General features: G+C 57.6%; 1 protein-coding gene across 3 annotated transcripts in view; it reads left to right on the top strand.

Annotated features, from left to right (window-relative positions):
• The window catches only part of GRM4 (glutamate metabotropic receptor 4), a 99,778-nt gene that overhangs the window by 25,507 nt on the left and 56,410 nt on the right, over positions 1-17,861 (top strand). For 2 of the 3 annotated variants that reach the window (XM_068557683.1, XM_068557682.1), the window contains exon 2: positions 12,334-12,550. In XM_068557683.1, coding sequence (XP_068413784.1) covers positions 12,334-12,550 — 217 coding nt within the window. Of the gene's footprint in view, positions 1-2,590; positions 2,677-12,314; positions 12,551-17,861 lie in introns of those variants that run through there. The other variant, XM_068557684.1, reaches the window with a different exon arrangement.

Below are 17,861 nucleotides of genomic sequence, written 5' to 3'. Positions count from 1 at the left end.
TCCTGGCTGCTTCCCAGGGGCAGGGATGGTGTGGGCAGAGGGCAGGAGGCTGGCAACGAAAATGGAGTATGTGCCAGGCGGGGCGTAGGGGTGAGAGCGCCCAGGTGCCGGAGTCAGACCTGGGTTCAAATCCTGCCTTGCCACTTGCTGTGTGATTTTGTTTCCATATTTTCTTGGGCCTCAGTTGTCTTATCTGCAAAATGAAGGTAATAATAGCATTCCCTTTGTGGGGTTATTGTCTGCAGATTAAATGAGAGAATCCCTGTGGAGTGCTGGGCGTGGTGTAGGAGCTTCTGAAATGGTAGCTCCTGGACCTGCTTGGATTCTGCTAATACCTGCGCAGCCTCCTGCCTTCTGCCGCCCACCCGGCTCTCAGGATGCCCGGCCCCGGCCCGGCCGGTTCTGAGTGCCCGGTCCCTGCTCAGCCGCACCCTCACCTCGGCGCCCTGGGGTACGGCAGCCCCCTGGGCTGGTCCCGAGCCCCTGCCCCTTGGACACTTGGGTGTGGCCTGGTGCCGGGTGCTGCCCGGCTCCCTGGCCCACAGGCAGCCTCATGGCATGGAGAAAGCCCAGCTTGGCCATTAGGTGGGCCTGGGTGTGGCTCCCGGCCCCAATGCTAGGTGACCCCAGGCATGGGCCTCAGCTCTGAGCTGCAGCCTCTCGTGTCAATCGGGGCGAAGGAAACCTTTGCGCTCCCTCAGGGTGTGGTGAGAATCAACAGGAGAGTCTGTATCAGTAGCTGCCGCACCTGGTATGTATCAGACACATAATAATGGCTCCTGGCAGCTTGGATGTTTGTGTCTCTTTCCAAGCTTTCATGTCTGTGGACAGAGGCTGGTTCTCACCACTGTGCCCACTGGACAGATGAGGAGACTGAGGCTAACAGGGGCGGCGACTTGCCTGCAGTCTTGCAGCGAGGCAGTGGGCAGAGGGTGTGGTGGCCTGCTTCTCACCTCCGGAAACCTGGGCTTTGGGCCCTTCTAGGAGAAGGGGGTGCAGGCACTGCAGCCCCATGGGGCTCCCCTGGCCCCCACCCTTCCTCCCCAGACTCTGGGCTCCTCCGTCACTCGGCCTCCCCCCACATGTTACTCTTGACAAGGTTACGGAGTCAGCATGTAAAACCTGCAAAAGTGAGTGTAATTTATTGATCTAAATTTTGCTTATGAAATAGGACAAGTGCTGATTTGAGGATCTTGTTTCCTCTCGCCCTTACGCCGCCTGCTCCCCCGCCGGCTCTTATCTGCGGTAATTCCCCCGAGCCTGCATCAGAACCTGCTCCTTTGTCAGCCCTGCGAGGCTCTCCACTCTGCGCCCTCTATTCTTTTCCAGGCTCCGTGCCTTATCGGCAACCCCCCTTTTTTCCTGGGCTCCTAAGAAAACATATAATGTTTAAAAGGGTGAGACAAGGTACTGAATAAAGCACTTTCTGGGGAAATATTTGTTCAAAGGCGTGTTGCCTGCATCTGTCTGGTTCTCTCCTGGAAAACATAATTCAGAGCAGGCCTGGAACTTAATCCAAGTGTCCCCTTGCTTTCCTGGTAAGAGGCTGGGTGGGTTCCCGGGAGGGAGAGACATAGGTGGGTGGGGGATGGCCCCCCAACGAGTGCCTTCTAGGATATCACTGTGAAATCAGGGGGATAGGGCCCCAGGAGGTGCATGAGCTGAGCCCTGGGGTGGGAGGAGGGAGACCTCAGAGCATCTTCCGTGAGCAGGGCGCTGCTGTGGAGTGGCCCCCTTCCGCAGAGCAATGCCCTCCACTTACCCAGGTGAAGTGTCAGACCATGTGAGAATCAGAACTCGGTCGTCTCTGTCACCTTGGCAAGGCCCCAAGGCTCTGAGCCTTGGTTTCCTCACCTGTCTAAGGTGCTTGCGGCCCTGCTGAGCTTGTCCTCAGGCTGGCTGTGTGGAGGGAATGAAGTGGCCCTTGAGTTTATTGAGCCAAGTGCTGTGCCAGGCACCCGAGGACACAGTGAGGAATAAAAAAAGGCCCCTGGATTCGTGGAGCTGACGTTTTAGGGGGAGGCGGATAATAAATGAAATAAGCAAGTAAATCTAGAGCATGTTAGAAAGTGATCATTGTTATGGGGAAAATCAAAGCAAGGGAGGTGGAGATGGGGTGCAGGAAAGGGACGCTGGATTGGTATTAAATAGGGTGGTCTGAGAAGGTGATGTTTGAGTAGTCTTGAAGGGAAGGATGTGAGAGAGCGAGCCACATGGGTCTCTGGGGAGACCTGGGGGAAGAGCAGTCAGGCAGAGGGAACAGCCAGTGCAAAGGCCCTGAGGCAGAGTGTGCCTGGCATGTTCAAGGGAACAGCAAGGAGGCCAGTGTGGCTGGAGCCACGTGAGCGAGGCCAGGATGGTAGCTGGAGATGAAGTCAGAGGTAATGTGTTGAAAATGCTTTGTTAAAATGCCAAGTGTTGTTGATCATGTTGACAGATGGCCCTAAGCTGAGCTGTAAAGGGCATTTTATTAGCACCCAGCAGGGGGTCCCAGAAGAAGGCTGGTGTGTGAGTTTCTCAGGAAGAGGGGAGACCTGTTATCTCTCCTGTCTTCTGCCACCTTAAACATTTCAGTCCTTCCAGCTGCAAGATGATACGAACTCTTCCCAAACTATTGCCCCATTACGATGCCAGCAGGAAAAAGATGCCCCTTGTGACTGTGGGGCCGTGCTGTGGGTGGGAGGTAGGTGAGGGTCCTGGTGAGGGGCCCTGACCTGGGCAGCGGGGCCCTGGTGGCAGTGGAGGGACCTACACATGCTGGCTGTGCCTGGGGCCTCGGGGGGAGTCAGGGGCCATGAACCCACTCTCTGGCAGCCATGGGTGGGGTTGGTGACCCTAATTAAAAGCTTGGATCCAAAAGGCTTGATGATGGAATTTCTAATTAAATCAATTTCATCTCATCTGGGAGACAGAGGTTTGCATATGATAAGCATGAAATTAATAATTATGTTCAGAAATTAGCTGTTGCTCAAAGCAGAGCCATTTACACAACCCTCTGGGGCCCCTGGCCCCCACCCCTGCCCGATCCTTTGTGATGGGGATGGATGGACCATTTCAGTCCATAGTGTGATAGCCAGGAGTGGAGGTGCTGGCTGAACACAGAGGGGTAGTAGGGCTGGCTCTCCCCGCTGCGGCCACAGTCGATGTGGGCGGCCCTCCTTGTCACTGGAGGCTACTGCCGTCACTCTCAGAGTCTGTGTGTGTGTGTGTGTGTGTGTGTGTGTACGTGTACATGTATGTGTAGGCCCACTTGTGAAGGGGGGAGGCCGAGGTTTTACATGGCAGTAAAATGGGCTCTGGATCTCGTTCCTCTGGGTTCAAATCATAGCTCAATCACTAGCTGTGTGCCCTTGCACAAGTTACTTAATGTCTCTGTACCTAAGTTTTGGGAAAATGGGGAGAATAAGAGGGCCCACTTCATATACAGTTATTGTAAGTTTAAAGGTGTTAGTCATATAAAACCACTTTGCACAGTTCTTGGCACACAGTAAGCACTCAATAAATGCTCATTCTCAGGATGACGATGATTACATCTCTGTGTGTGTGTGTGTGTGAATTTAATTCAGTTCAGCCCAAGCCAGCCTGTGATGGGTGTGAACCAGACACATCCAGGCTCTTGAAGTGGAGGTAAATAAGACCCATTCCTTGCTCTCCTGGAGCTAGAGCTTACGCCCCCTATGTCTGTCAGCATCAGGAGGAGGTGCTGCAAGAACAAACAGCCCCCGCATCTCTGTGGCTTAAAATACGTAAACTGAATACTTCCTATGTTACATGTCCACATGATTTGGCTGAGTGCTCTGCCCACCTCCTCAGGGACCAGGCTGGCCTAGAACATTGCTGGTCACGGTAGCAGGGGGAACATGTACCCTGTAGGGTCTCACAATGGCAATGAGGTGCTCTGGCCTCGAAATGGTAGCATTTTCTGCTCCCAGCTCAGTGGCCAGAACATGGCAGGTGGCCCCGGCCAAGCATGAGGGGCAGGTGGTTGGATTTTGCCAGGTGCCAGGAAGTCAGGGAGCTGGAAGTGTCTCTAAGGACCAGCACCCATGTTAGTCACGTGCGGGCTCATTTAGTGGCATCTCTCCCATTGGAATGTCAGCTCCATGAAAGCGGGGATTGGTCTCTGTGTGTTTACCCCAGTGCTAAAGATTGTGCAAGGTGCTTAGTAGGTGCTCAGGGAAGCACTGAATGAGTGAATTCATGATGGAATCAACAGAGCTTCTGAGGTGTGTGGGTGGGCTGGGAGCCTGTTGAGGGAGGGGAGGCTGGTGGCCACAGAGCGGCCCAGGCGAAGGGACCACATGGCTTTGTGGGCAGATTTTACTGTCTTTTAAGATAGCACTTGCAGCCTTGGAGACTGATGTCCATTTCTCGGTCAAGGAGGGGAATGACTGCTGGCCTGAGGGGCCTGTGTGACTCGGGCAGAGGAGGCCACCCCATCTCCGGGCCTGGGGAGGGGGCAGAGCCGGGGAGGCCGAGTGCCCTGGGCAGCAAGAGGGGCAGAAGGCCTAGTCAGGGCGCCCAGGGTGGGCTGGGCAGGCTGATGGACTGTGCTGGGGCAGAGGTCGGCGGGCCCAGGCCAGGCCGGGGCACATGGCCCGGCCCCCAGTGACCTGGTGCTCGGGGTCCGGAGCTGGCGGCTGGGCTGTGTCCGCAGGGTAATGGGATCTGATTAATGACGGCGTCCTGAAGTGAGTCGCCCTGGACCGGCCTGGCCTGAATTCCCACAGGGTCTGTGGGAAAGTGGCCGGTGGCCCCCAAATGGCCCAGTGGGTTGGGGGGAAGGTGGTTGTTGAGGGGAAAGGCCCTAGCGTGTGGCTGGGATGAGGCCCAGGGCAGCTGGTAGACCATCCTTCCATCGGGGACCCATCCCAGTCCTTCCACAGACCACGCTGACCACAGACCACCCAGACACCAGCCCAGTCCCCTGCTCAGGGCATCCCCCACTTTCCAGGCTTTGGAAGCCTGCTTCTCTGCTCTTGAACCCTGGGGTCCCTCTCAGAGTCGGGCTGGGTCAGGACTGAGGGCAGGTGCCCCTCTGCGTGCTGGGTCCCCCCACTGTACCCCCCTCTGCCGTACCCCAATTCCTTCACCTGACTGCCCTTCCCAGCTGCCTTGAACTCCCCCTGACCCCCCTCTCTGCACCGCCCCATTTCTCCTCTTCAATCTCTCTACACCCTCGACCCACCCTGCCAGCCTCTGCTCTCTCCTCAGGACCCACAGTCTGACTCTCCCCGCAGTGAATCCCTGTTGCCCCCAACCCGGCACTTCAGCCTGGAGGCATTTCACTCCGAGGACCTCCTCCCCCCACCCCCCCAGCAGGCTGGTTCTCTGAAGGTGGGTTATTTATTTATTTTTTAAAAATAAATTTATGTACTTATTTTTGGCTGCGTTGGGTCTTCGTTGCTGCATGCGGGCTTTCTCTAGTTGTGGCGAGCAGGGGCTACTCTTCTCTGCGGGGCACAGGCTTCTCATTGAGGTGGCTTCTCTTGTTGCGGAGCATGTGCTCTAGGCACTCAGGCTTCAGTAGTTGTGGTGCACGGGCTTAGTTGCTCCACGGCATGTGGAATCTTCCCGGACCAGAGCTCGAACCCGTGTCCCCTGCAATGGCAGGCGGATTCTTAACCACTGCGCCACCAGGAAAGCCCGGAAGATGGGTTATTTAAATCCGTGTCTTCAGCGCCTGGCTGAGAGGAGGTGGTCACTGATCCACAAGGGTATGGGGGGCGCCTACTGTGTGCCTGGCTCTCAGTGAGATGCCCTCCTGTCCCTGAGGCCCCGGGGAGGGAGGGAGGTGGGCTGGCAGCACCTCTGCTCCTCCCAGGCACCGTCTCTGCAGCAGAGGGCTTGTGGCTCAGGCCATGAGAGGGGTCGGGTGGGAAAAGACGGCGCCCCAGGCCTTTGGAAGCTGGCCTTCTGCCCTCTCGCCGGCTCTCTGAACCGTACATTCCCGCCTGAGCAGCTTTCATGTACCTAAAACCTGGCTGCCTTTTACCTGCAAAGAAAACAGCCAATGCTGAGAGCTGGGCAGTCGAGGCCTCATGCAGCCAGGATCAGAAGGGCAAGGAGCAGGCAGCCACTCCGGGGTCTGACCGGCCCCATGCAGGGTCCTCTGCTCCCCGAGTGAGAGGGGCTGCGCCAGGCAGGTGGGGGTCCTGGGGTCTGCCTGGGTCCTCGCCTGGGTTGGGCTGGTGGCCAGAGGGGGCTTCAGGATCCCGGCCTCAATGTGTGGCTGCCCGGCCTGGCTTGTGGGTGGAACAGAAAGAGCAGAGTCTGCTGGGAGGGTGTGCAGGGTCTGAGGCCAGGACTGGGGGACGGTGAACAGGGAGGCAGGGGAGCTGGGTCTGTGCCTTGTTTCTGATTTCTCCTGGCTCTGATACTCAGAGGGCACTTTCATCTCTCCGAGCCTCAGTTTCCTCATCTGAAAAATGGGCACAATGGTCCCAGTCTTGCCTCCCTCTCTAATAATATCTAGTATTTGCTGAGGGCCCCCATGTGCTGGGCTCAGTTTTCAGCCCTGTGTGTGTTCTCACTAATGCAGTCCTCTCTGTTGTTACTGTGACTGCTTTATAAGGGTGGAAACTGAGGCCCAGAGAGGCTGCCTGCTTGCCTAAGGTGGCACAGCTGGATGGCAAAGCTGGGTGGCACAGCCCTGGGCAGGTTGGCTCCAGAGAGTGCTGAGGCAAGGGTTAGGGAAGAGGAGGGAGGAGGAGGGGCTTTTAAACACTCATGCTCACAGGAAGAGCGTTGGGGTTCCTGTCAGGTGGCCCTAGGTGTCCGTGGTGATGGCCCCGGACATCCAGCTGCTTGACTCAGGGTTCCCCAGGCCTTGCACAGGTCAGTGTGGGAGGTTCACCCCTGACTGCTATGAACAAAACCCTGGCCTTGACAGAGCCCTGGCCTTCAGAGGCCGTGGGGACTGGGCCCTTGGGGCACTCTGAGATGTTGGGCAGCTTGCTTATCCCCCGACACTCCTCTGGATGGGGTGGGATGGGGACCGGCCATTCTCAGGGGGTCCTCAGATTCTGCTGGCTGGGGAGCCAGTGACCCAGAGCCTGAGCTGTTGGCACCTGGGGCACCACGTTCATCCCAGCCAGTGTCTCTGTGCCCCGGGGGGTGTTTGGGGCTGCTGGCCAGGCCTGGGGCAGGTTCAGAACAGATTCAGGTTGGAACACACAGATACACATGCATGTACATGCTTACACACACGTGCATACACGTACACACATGTGTTCCCTCTGCTTGAAAAGCCCTCCTTCAAATACCCAGGGCTGCCTCCTTTACCTCCTTGGGGTCTTGACTCAAATGTCACCCTGCCAGAGGGGCTTCCCTTGGCCTTCTCCCTAACAGTCCCCTGAACTCTCCTGATTTCTTTTTCCTCCTGGGACCCATCCCCATCTACCAGCTCTGCATTGCCTTTCCATCACCTGCCCCTGTCTACATGGGGTACCCCACGGGGCAGTGTCCACCGCCTATCCTTGCTCTCAGAGCTGTGCCTGGCAGGTTGTTGGCGCTCGGTGACTATTGGTAAGAGGAATAAATCAATGAGTGTGCTGTGTGCTCAGGGCATATGCTCCAGCATGTGCTCGCACGTGCGCATGTCACACAAACACACATGTGCTTGACATTCATCTTCATTGTTGCTCAAGCCCGGAAGCAGCTTTTGTCTCCCATGTGGCAGGGACCTCCTTGTCACTCCAGAAGCCAGAGAGAGAGAAAGAGAGGGAGGGAGAGAGAGTGTTTATTCATGTATTTCCCTCTTCAGTCACTCACCCCTTTCGTACTTTTGTAGGCGTGAGGCTCTGCTGGGTGCCAGCTGCAGACACACTGTGTGCCACTCATGGGCATCCCACCTGCCTCCTCCCCAGGGTGTCCCCCAGATGCAGTGAGTGTTGGGTTTGGGGGTGGAATGAGCCCAGTTCCCCTCAGTGTCTCCCCAGTGGCCTTGCCCAGCACAACACGGGGTGCCTCAGAATGCTTGTTGAATTAAGTGGCCAAATACCTAACACCTGGGAGGATGGGAAAGATGTGCTCATTGCCCCTGGAGCAGCCCGACTTGGTGCTGCGGGAGGTCTGAGCAGGCTCTCTGGAGGATGAAGGCTCCTGGGGGGCTGCTTGGAGGAGGTGGCACCTGAGCTGGGCCTTGATGCACCAGGAAGATTTGGATGTGGGGAGATGAGGTCTTGGGCTTTGTGGGCAGAGGGAGGCAGGCAGAGAGGAAAGAGAAACACGCGGACAGATGGCCCCAGAGTAGGACAGCCGTTGTTGGTCAGGGCTGCTGGAGTCTGACTTCTTGCTGACTCTTGTCCTATGAGGGCGCAATAGGAAGGTGTGGCATCCCCAGCACCTGGAACAGTGCCCAACACACAGTTTGGTGCTCTAAGTGTTGGGCGACAGCAGGAGGGAGGCGGAGAGGGAGGAGCTGGCGGTGGGACAGGATGGGCATGGCTGTTGTGAAGGAGAGGAACGTTTTCTGAGGAGGATGTTAAGCCAGCGCCTCCCTCCCTCTCGGCTGGGCTGCGGGGACAGTGAGAGCTGCGGAGATGCCAGAGCCCCACTAGGGCCAGGTTGTCACAATCCCCCTGCCCATGGGGTCCCCAGGGCAGTCCTTGCCTCTGCCCCTCCACTCCAGGCTGGGGTGGGGACGGGAGGGAGGGGAGCTTGGGGGGACCTGCCAGCCCAGGAGGTGTCCCCACTAAGCAATAACTCTGTGACTACAGAGAGAGAGCTGGGGGTGGGAGGGGGAGGCACCAGGGACAGTCCTAGAGCGTAAAAACAGAGAGAGAGCTGCCAGGAGGACGTGCAGGGGGAGGGATAATAACCCATATCAGAGCTAACCCTTGAGTGCTGACTGCCTGCCAGGCGCTGCCCCTAGCACCTCCCGTGAGTTCCCACACGTGACCCTCACAACCTTATGAGAAAGGGATTGGAATTATTCCCATTTTGCAGAGGAGGAAACTGAGGCCCAGAGAGGTGAAGTAACCTGCCCCAGGTTTCCCAGCCGATGCATGGCAGACCTGGGATTTGAACCTAAGCAGTTTAACTCCCAAATCACTGCTTCAGGCCATCCTCCTGGGCACCTCAGGGGGGCCTGGAGCTGAGGAGGGAGCCTGAAGGGGGCAGGGTAGGAGGAGCTGGCAGAGGCGATGTGTAAGAGGATGCTGGCTTATCCCCTGGACACTGTTCAGGAAGCTGGCTCTACCCCTCCCCAACCCTCATCATCTCAGGGCAGGGTCCCTGTTCCAGGATCTCAGGAATGGTTGGAGGCAGTGCAGGGGCCCCTCCTGGGCTTCAGAAATCAGAGGCCCTGAGCACTCCTGCAGGCTGACACACACACACACCTGCAGGAACCCCATGCTTGGCCCTCCCACCCTTTATGGGAATGAGGGTGTGCAGGGGGCAGGGGCGGCGCCTGGGTCTGACGCCGGCCGAAGCAGGCTGAGCTCACTGGGGGAGGCTCTGAGTCCCGGCACCTGGACAGCCAGCTGTCCATCCGCTGTCCCTGCCCAGGCCGAGTGCCTAGATGGGAGGGGAGGGGGGAGGTGGCTTGGAATGAGAACCGAGGGATGAGAAGTTGCCTCATGTGAGCTGCTGTGGCCCGTTCGGCCACCAGCCCCAAGACCTCCCTGCACCTACTGCCCCTCCTCTGAGCGGGCACTTTTGACTCCGGCCCTATGGCCCTGTGTTGGGAGAACACATCAGAAGTAGGAGACAAGCTGCTTCTAATCAGGAGGCGAGTGGATTTCTGGGTGTGTGATTAGGGCTGGCAGAGGTGAGCTGGCAAACAAACAAACACGGCCATCTTCTCTCAGGGACCTGCTGTGGTGGCCCTGCATCTCCATTGCCAGCTCCAGATTCAGGGCGCTTCTCTTCAGAGGGATGACCCCAAGGGTGACATTTATTTTGTTCTGTTTTACTGTTAAAAATTTTAAATGTAGACATTTCAGACACGCACAAAAGTACAACAAACAGGGCAGTGTACCTCCACGTCCACACCAGTCAACAGTTGGCAGCTCTTGGCCAGTGTTATTTCTTCTTCCACGCGTTCCCACAGCGATTATTTTGAAGCAAATCCCAGACCTCATCATATCACTTCATGCCTAAATATTTAAGTACATATCTCTGAAATGGTGGGTCTCAACTGGAGACAGTTTTGTCTCCCGGGGGACATTTGGCAATGTCTAGAGACATTTTTGGTTGTCACAACTTGGGGAGGGGTGTGCTACTGGCATCTAGTGGGTAGGGGACAAGGGTGCGGCTAAACATCCTACAAGGCACAGGACAGCCCGCCAACAAAGAATCACACCCCACTCCCCTCCACAAGCGTTAACAGTGCTGAGGTGGGGAAACCGCGCTCTAAGAGCTAGGGACTCAAAAACCAGCCAGCCAACCGCACCTATAATACCATCATCAGACCTTAAAAATAGCGATACTTTTTGAATGAATCATCAAATGTCCAACAAGAGTCCGCATTGTAGGGGGTGCTGCTTTCATGCTAAGTGTCCTCCAGGGCCGAGAGGACTGGGCTAGTTTTCAGACACTGCTGACTCAGGCAGGCAGAGGGACGCATGTGCTCTGGAACATTCCAGTGAGGTTTGCTTTCTAAACATGTGCTGTATTTGCGTGGTTCTACATGGAAAACATACAGAGAGTCTAAGGTGGAAGGTCCTGCCCAACCCCGCCTCTAGCCCCTGGCTCTCTCCCGGGAAGCAGCTTTGCCCCTGTTTAGTTTCAGAGCAGGTTGAGTATATACCCCAGTGGAAGGTGGATCCCCCCACTGTCCCTGGGGATAGCCACACCCTAGGCAGAGGCCAGGTGGGCAAACCCATGTGCAGGGGGCTCCTGGAGTCCTCTGGCTCCCGGAATATTTTCCCACCCTCAGTTGCCATGTGGACTAAAATTCTGGCCATTAATTTTTTTCTGCCAGGATTGAATCTTAATTATTCCTTAGGGGGATCAATGTTCGATTTGACATCAGCCCAGATCAGTATGCCCAGCCCTTCACCCTGTCACCGTGGACGACTGAGAGCAGGGTAAAGGGCACACAGGAAGGGTACATGTCGGTGTGGACCAAGGCAGGGGGTGGAGAGCACGGGCCACTGGCTGGTCCTGGGGAGCCGGGAGCAGACGAGAGCCCTGTGAGGAGGGCACCGGGGATGTGGGTGGGGGGAAGGTGGGGGAGGCTCAGGAGGGTCCACACGGCCCCTTTCATGTCCCTTGGGGATGTTGGATGTCAACCACAGGAGGAAGGGCAGCTTGAGAGCTCCGTGTCCCACCTTTGCCTGGGGGGCCAGGTGGGAGGTGTGAGGGCAGGAAGGTGCCCTGTGACTGGGGGAGCCGGGCTGGGGCCAGGAGGCCCGGAGTCTGCCGTTGAGAGGCTGTGGCACCGGGTGGGCCCTGTGTCCCAGGCTGCGGAGAGAGGGTTTCCTGGAGGCCCCACTCTCTCTGGCCTTCTGGGATTCAATCTGTGGGGTGGGGCGAGGGCTGTGGGAATTGGAACCTGGGCTCTGTCCCCTCTGAGCTGGGCAGGAGGAAGGAGCCTGGGCCCAGAGGGAGCTGTGGGGATGGGGTCTGCTGGGGGGGTGACAAGAAAGGCTGCCTGGGGGCAGGGAGTGGACCAGATAAACCCTCAGGCCCCTCTCACCACCCTCATCCCCACCCCATCCCAATTCCCACTCCATCCCAATTCCCACTCCATCCCTGGGCCAACCGTCTCAGCCACCTGGGGATTCTCTCCAGCTGGGATGTTCCAGCTCTTTATGTAAATTGAGGCACCCAGAGGATCCCGTGGGGTGTGTGTGTGTGTGTGTGTGTTCGCACGTGCGTGTATGTGTGTACATGCATGTGCGTTATCCCCTATGACTCTGGGGTGTGTACGTGTGTGTTATTGAGGGACCACCGGCCACAAGAACCAGGTGAGGTGGCTTGGGAGACTTTCTAGAGGGCTTGATGCTGACATGCCTCTCACTTCTCACCCTGATGCCAGCCTCACTCCTGCTGGGAGTCGGGAGAGGCCTGGGGAGAGATGGGAGCAGGGGAGCTGAGTGGGGGTGGGAGGCATTGGGACCCTGGGTAGAGCCAGGGGCGGTGCTGACCAACCATTTGCCCACCCTCTCTGGGCCTCAGTTTCCTCCTCTGTCAAGTGGGGCTGGGACCTATTCAGCCCATGTCAAGGGGTGTCCCCCAGGACGAGAGGAGGCAGTGCCCATGGGAAGGGCTGGGGGTGGGGTCCCAAGGCCATGGGGTGGGAGGCAGGTTGGGGTGTAGGGGCTGGTGCTGGCCAGGCAGGGTGAGGTGCCAGCCGCCCCCATCAGTGGCCCCTCTCGCCCCCAGATCCCCCAGATCAGCTACGCCTCCACAGCCCCCGACCTGAGTGACAACAGCCGCTACGACTTCTTCTCCCGCGTGGTGCCCTCAGACACGTACCAGGCCCAGGCCATGGTGGACATCGTCCGTGCCCTCAAGTGGAACTACGTGTCCACGCTAGCCTCAGAGGGCAGCTACGGTGAGAGCGGCGTGGAGGCCTTCATCCAGAAGTCCCGTGAGGACGGTGAGTCCGGCGCCCGCCTGCAGGGTCGTGCTTGGGGCCGGGGGGATGTCACAGCGTGGTGGCCGAGCACTGCTTGGGAGCCGCTCCCTGGGTTCTGCCTTGGACTCTCCTGCCCCGGGCCACCCCCTCATGGGCCTGAGTCTCTCCTCTGAGCCTGTGGCCTTGTGGGCGGGTGGCTGGGTGACTGCTGGGGCCTGGGGGTGGATGTGAATGAATTTTGCGGACATGGCTGGGCAGACGGAGGGACTGACAATATTCCCAGCATGGGAGCTGATGGAACAGCCCCTGTTCTCAGGCAGAGAGGAGGAGAAGGAGGTGGGGATGGAGGTGGGCTTGTTCAATGGGGTCTCAGGGACCCAGGAGCCAGAGGCCAACCAGCAGCTTCTTGGAGCAAGGATTTGTTTGAGGGACTGGGAACTCAGAATCCTTAAACTTGGGCCGTGTGGTGAGGGGCAGGGGCTGCGGTGGGGCTGTGCCGGCCTCAGGGAAGCAGGTGCCCTGTGGGTGGGATTCGGGGAAGGGTGGGAAAGTGACTTGCTCTCCTCCCCACTTACCACAGGCCCCCTTGCCCGCCGAGCTCACTGCATTCCTGAATTGCCATCCTCAAAGTGATAAAGCTTCTGGTTATCAGCAAGCAAGGAGAGGCTAAGCAAGCAAGGGTTACCTCCACGGCAGGCCCAGACCTGGGCCTCTGGCCGGTCCTTTCCGATGGTCACACTGAGGCAGGACAGCCTGCGTGGGACTGTGTGTGTGTGGGCGTCTGGGGCAGCAGACAGGCCCCTGGGTTGGGGGCTCCACCTGGGCTGGTGAGCCCTGCCAAGCTGATTCAGAGCTGTGGGGGCCAAGGGACGGCTCCCGTGCTGCCTGGGGCATGGAAGGAAGCAGGGAGGCCCTTCCGCTCCTGGCGGACCCTCCTCCCCGCAGACGGGGCCCCTCTGCCTCCTCTCCTGGCCTCTCCCAAGGCCCTGTCTCTAAATAGCTCACTGTGGCGCCCTTGACCTTGGGGGATGGCGTCTCTATATTTATACCCGAAGAGCCCCGGGACTCTAATTGCCTTTCCTAAGGACAACAGAGTGTCCAGAGGCTGGCGTTGGTAACACCCTGCGGGCGTAATCCTGCTATAAATCTCAGACAAGCCCCTTTAATTGTACAGCCGAAGCAGCTTGGGTGCTTGTAACCTGGCGGCGAGGGCGGTGGGGTGGCGGAAGTGGGGCAGTGTGACTGATGGCTGCGGCTCCATCAGCTGAGCCCCCGCGGAAGGAAGCAGGGGGTGGACAGACCCCACTCCCACCTGCAGGCAGGCTGGGCAGTGTCAGACCCCAGCCCCCCCGCCCCTCCCTCTGACTGCCCACAAATCCTTTCTTTCTTTGCTCAGACTTGGGTACCTCTCTGCACTGGCTCCACCCATCCTGCTATGCAGGTTCCTCTCCTCCTTGATGGCTTGAGTCCTTCCCCAAACAAGCCCACTGCCTTCCTGATTCAGGTGCAACCTCTGTTGGATTTGGGGACAAAAGTGCTGGTTGGGGGCAGGGACAGAGGTCCAGAATCTTAGTGTTCAGTTGTGTTTGGTCCCTGCCATAGGGACCTGGAAGCCACCCCCTGTGCTCAACATAGCCTCCCCTATGCCACTGGCACATGCTGAGCCTCTGTTTATACCGGGTGTTCTGGGTAATCTGTCCTACCAGATGAAGCAGGTACCCCCGTTCTACAGGGAAGGAAGCTGAGGCTCAGAGACACCAAATAATAACTGGCATCAGGTCACAGAGCAGGTTAGAGGTGGAGAAGGGATTTGAATCCAGGCGAGCTGGCTCCAGGACTAGAGGTCTTAACTGCTTTGCATTTTTGTCACTCTGTCTTCTGCCCATTTCCCACTGCAGTAACTGAGACCCATGTGGACCAGTCCTGTGCAAGGGATGGGGGTATGACAGTCACGCGTGCACACACACACACACACACACACTTGGCCTGGAGGGACACATGCTGATGTGTTAAGCGTGGGAGAGGCATGGGTTTGGGGTGAGGTCAGGACATTGCGTTTTGGCTGAAGCTAAGGCTACTGTTTGAATTTTCTGCAAGCATCTAATCAGGCATTGAGTAGTTAGAAAATAGAAAGTCTACTCAAGATTTTTAAAAGGACCCCTAGAAAAGTAAGAGAACTAGCTGCTCTGCCCGGGCCCAGCGCAGGGGCACAGCTGTGCCCCTGCCCCCTGCACTCCTTCCCATTGCTGAGGGTCTGGCCTCCCACCTGGCCGGACCTCCCTCATCCACAGACCCCCTGGCAGGGTGTGCAGCCCCGGGGGCCCTGGCTGGGCAGCTAGGTCTTCCCGCCCCGCCTGCTAAATGAAATTTGATTTGGAGAACCATCTTTAGGCAAATGAAAAGAAAAAGAGAGAGAAAGCCACGCTCCAGCTGCCCAAATTGAAATCAGAATCGAGCGGCCAGTAGAAAGGGGCCGCTGTACCTTTTGCCTAATCCCTGTGAAAGATTAAAGATGTCTTTGCTGTATATCGTATTGATTCGTCCTCTGAAGTATAAATCATCTTCGCGTTGCTCAGAGGAGTGCCAGGGAGCGGGGAGGACGGGAGGGTGCGCTCGCCAGGCTGAGGGTGTACGTCAGAGCCCTGGTGAGAGCTCAGCCAGCAAGTCCTGGGTGCCTCCTGTGTGCTGGGCTCTGGGTCCTTCAGGGAGCATAATTATGGCCTTTTTATAGATGAGGAAACTGAGGCCAGAGAGGGTAGGTCACTTTCCCAAGGCTACACAGCCAGAACGTGGAGGAGCTGGGGTTGGAACCCAGCTCCATCCTCTGGGTGGGGAGCTCCTGGGTAGCACCCAGCACTATTGGGCCGTTGGCACAGGGCTTAGAGAAAGCTCTGGCGCTGCACTTTCCAGTCCCCATCAGCAGTGCCCTCCCACCCCAGTCACTTGGTCATGTGGATTATGCCCTGAGCCAGCCTATGGCCCTTGACTGAACCCTGCACTGTGCCAGGCAGCCTCACTGCACTTTCGTGAATCCTGATGACAATCTTGTGGGCCCAGTGTTTTGCCCCCCTTTTACAGATGAGGAAACTGAGGCTCAGAGGGGTGAAGTGGCTGGACCAGGCTCACACATTGAGGTGTTGAGCAGGACTTGGAGCCAGGCTGTGAGACCTAGGCCCTTTACCCCACGCTATCCATCTCCCCCAGCTTATATCGCAGAGATGGCAGTGCATGGTTAAGGAACAGGCCTCGACAGACAGACCTGGGCTCCGACTCAGCCACTTACTGGCCACGTGATTCTGGGAAAGTCACTCAGCCTCTCTCGGTTTTGGTTTCCTCATCTGCGAAATGGGGATGAAACTTGTTGTTATCAGAATGAAATGTGCTCCCGGCCCATGGAGGTAGGCGCTCAGGAATGCACATAGGAGGGTTGTTATTAGGGGTCTGGCTGCCTGGGCCCCAGCCCTCCCTGGTGCCAGCCGCTCTTGGGGAGGCCCGGGCAGTGATGGAAGGCCCGAGGGGGTGGTGCTGGGCCCTGCGTGGGGCCACAGGCAGTGTCCAAGGACAGGATGAGGGACAAAATCACAGGAGCCCAGGCCAGCCTGCTTGCCCTGGTGTCTGCAGCAGGTTGTGGGCATGTGTGTGCTTTTGTGAGGTGTCGGGCGCATCCCCCATCTCTGTGGTGTGCGCTGCCTTCTGGCTGCAGGGCTCCCCCTCTCCCTGCCAGGCAGAGGCTGCCCAAGGGAAAGGCTAGGGACACAACCAGGCCTGGGATTAGGTATGTAGAGCAGGCCCTGCCTGGGCTCCGGAGATAATGTGAGTGAGTCACCCTTGGAGGGAGATGAAGGCTAGAGGGGGTGGCACAGATGGGGCCCCGCCCTCGGTGCCTCCCACCACTGTCCTGGGTGCTCTCGGGGGTTGGGGTCTGGAGTATAAACTTTTATACCCCACAGCCTTTCCGTATCAGTGGGGCCCTGTGTGAGCCTCAGTTTACTTGTACTAGTGCTCCATTTCACAGATGAGGACAACCAAGGCTCAGGGAAGTCAAGGAGCCTGTCTAAGATCACAAGGAAGTGTTGAGTGTCAGAGCCCAGGGCTCCTGTGTGGGTGACAGGACAATGGATAATATTAGTAGGTAACATTTATGGAGCCCTCCTGTGGACCAGACCCCATTTTATGTGCTTCATACATGTTAACTCATTTGTCTTTCAAGACAACTCCATTATACAGATGGCAATACTGAGGCTCAGAGAGGTTAAGTAACTCCCCTGAGGCCACACAGCTGGAAAGTAGCAGGAGTGGGATTTGAATCCAGCATGGCCTCCTGATCTCTGGTGCACGTCATAGGAAGGACACACAGGTCAGCTCTGGGCAGGGGCATCTCCATGGGGCCACCTTGGGAGTTTGGTTCTCTAATGAGTGATTCCAGCACCCTGGGCACATCTAGGCCTGTACTCCTCGGGTGAGAATGGGAGGGCCTTTCTAGGTGTGGCGGGAAGGGGCGTGGGAGCCTCAGGCCTGCTCCTTGAAGGATGTCCTGTCCCTCGCACGGTGGAAAATTTAAAGCCTCGTCTCCCTGCTGTGTCCCCGCATCCACCATTGGTATTCCGGAGGTGTTGGTGAGTCAAGCTGTTGCTGGTCTGACCTCCAGCTCCAACTCCCAGGGCTGAGCGTCAGACTTGCATTTAGATGGGCCCGTCCGCGCAGCGGAGTGGCATGGCTGGCAGCTGGAGGCCCAAGGCTGGGGCACCTCATCCCTCTGGCTCTGTGACATCTCTAGACTCAGCTTCTCCAGCTGTAAACGGAGGCTCCAAGGGGAGCGGGGAGGAGCTGGCCATCTGGAAAGAGCTGTGCCACCCGGAGGGGCTGGCACTGGTCATCTTTCCGGGAGACCAGAAAGGAGAGAGGTTTGCCCCAGGGCACCCCCAGGATCCAGAAGCTCCCCTTTCTGCTGCCTCCCCTCCCGGACCTTGTCTCCTTCCACTCCCCTCTCAGCCTCTTCTCCAGTCACACCAGCCTCCTCACGGCTCCTCTAACACTCCAGGCACAAGCCCACCTCAGGGCCTTTGCACTGGCTGCTCCCTCTGCCCAGAAAGCTCTGTCCCTGGCTGTCCATGTGGCTGCATTCTCAATGCATTCAGTTGCCTTCCCAGGGGTCCCCTCTGCAGAGGGGCCTCTCTGACCACTGCGTCCCCAGTCCACTGCTCTCCATTCCCTGCTCCCTGCTCTGTTTTTCTTTATAGCAATTGACAAGTACATTTTTTTTTGTTTATGGTCCATGACAGCAGAGATTTTTTGCCTGTTTTGTTCTCTGGTGCCTCCCCAGCCTCTAGCA

The sequence above is a fragment of the Eschrichtius robustus genome, chromosome 12 (assembly GCF_028021215.1).
Source record: "Eschrichtius robustus isolate mEscRob2 chromosome 12, mEscRob2.pri, whole genome shotgun sequence".
In the NCBI taxonomy this organism is placed as follows: domain Eukaryota; kingdom Metazoa; phylum Chordata; class Mammalia; order Artiodactyla; family Eschrichtiidae; genus Eschrichtius; species Eschrichtius robustus.
This window is presented reverse-complemented; position numbering and strand designations above follow the sequence as displayed.